A 1,469-nucleotide genomic window follows, 5' to 3' on the forward strand; every position below is an offset into this window, starting at 1 on the left:
TATATATATATATTTGGATCAACTATTACGATAAGAGGATATACGAGCATAAAAAAGCAAAAGAAGGCTAAATTTATACAGATGGAGGAGAAAACGGTTGTAAAGTAGTAGAACGAAATATGTTTGAGTCAACTCGTTCATGTTATTCATATTTAAACCAAGACATTTTCTTTAACTCTTTAAGGGCAGGTCGGACACGTGTCCCACAGAATGCACCAAAAGCCATTTTGTGGCGCATTCCACCGAGCTTGCACAAATTAGGCTAGGGACACAGTGACACCAACAGGGACAGTCAGTTGCTGTCACAGCAACACATCAAAATGCGTGCACGCCAAAACCGCTCATGATTTCTTTTAAAACACACCAACCCGGCTATGTTGAACACGGACAGGTACAGACAGCAACAGCCAGCGATAGTCAGGAAAATCCGAAAAGTGCGTGCAAAAGATCTTGCCAGTATGTTAGTATTTCAACGCCTATAAAATGGCAACTTTCACTGTAGGCTTCCTGTCTGTCTGTTTCAAGGGAGTTAAATAAAGATACGATCACAGGGATTGTTCTTGTCAAGATGGAGGATTTTGAAGAGAAACTGATCATTGCGGTGCAAGAAAGGCCAGCAATTTATGACAAGAGCGAAAAACATCACGCTAATCGTGATTATAATATATTGAAGCAGTGGGCTGCATTTGAAAATATTCAATGAATTTTTCCTCTTCATTCACAAGCTGTGAGAGGAGATGGTGATATTCACCTAACAAAAAGGGTTTTTTGTTAATAGGATGAACCGCATATCTTCAATGAGAAATTCGTGAACGTCTTAATTTCCGTCGTAACCAAAATAATAATAAGAGTTTCTTCTTCTTTGTCAGCGCCATGATTGACAATGTTGCTGTCTCTTGCTGCCTGTTTGAATGTGACCACATTTCCCTGTGCCTGTCCTTCCCTGTGCGACAGCAAATAGCTGTCCCTGTCTGTCCGTGTCACCGTGTTCGTACCCTTAGAAACACAAATAATTTGTATGCTTAATAGCATACAAGTTATTGCATATATTTCTGGGTATCAGATACAGTAAAAGATTAATTTATAATGTGTGTAGATAAAGAAGTCATCTAAGAGCCCGGAAGCAGCACATGTCGGAGAACTGCATTTTGTTTCACACTAATTCGAGCTCAACAACAATCACTATACACTTTACAACATTATTACTACCCAAGCAGACCTGGTAGCATAGGGAAACAATTTTAACCTCCTAGGAAGCCTACAGTGAAAGTTGCCATTTTATAGGCGTTGAAATACTAACATACTGGCAAAATCTTTTGCTAACCTAACTGTGGTCCCCAAAGAGTTAAGGAGGGGGGCTACACCCTCAAAGTCCCGATTCGGCTCAAAATTATGGAATTTGAGTTGTAGGCATTTTTAGCTACCTCAGTCTCTCTTACAACTATTTTATCGCATAAGAACCCCCCCCC

At 40.0% G+C, this 1,469-nt stretch overlaps 1 protein-coding gene across 1 annotated transcript in view; it reads right to left on the reverse strand.

Moving 5' to 3' along the window:
- Positions 1-865: 865 nt before the first annotated feature.
- The window catches only part of LOC101858795 (collagen alpha-2(VI) chain), a 5,265-nt gene continuing 4,661 nt past the window's right edge, over positions 866-1,469 (reverse strand). The window contains exon 5 of the mRNA XM_013085203.1: positions 866-996. Coding sequence (XP_012940657.1) covers positions 866-996 — 131 coding nt within the window. The remainder of the gene's footprint in view (positions 997-1,469) is intronic.

This window comes from Aplysia californica, unplaced genomic scaffold, assembly GCF_000002075.1.
Source record: "Aplysia californica isolate F4 #8 unplaced genomic scaffold, AplCal3.0 scaffold00356, whole genome shotgun sequence".
Taxonomy (NCBI): Eukaryota; Metazoa; Mollusca; class Gastropoda; order Aplysiida; family Aplysiidae; genus Aplysia; species Aplysia californica.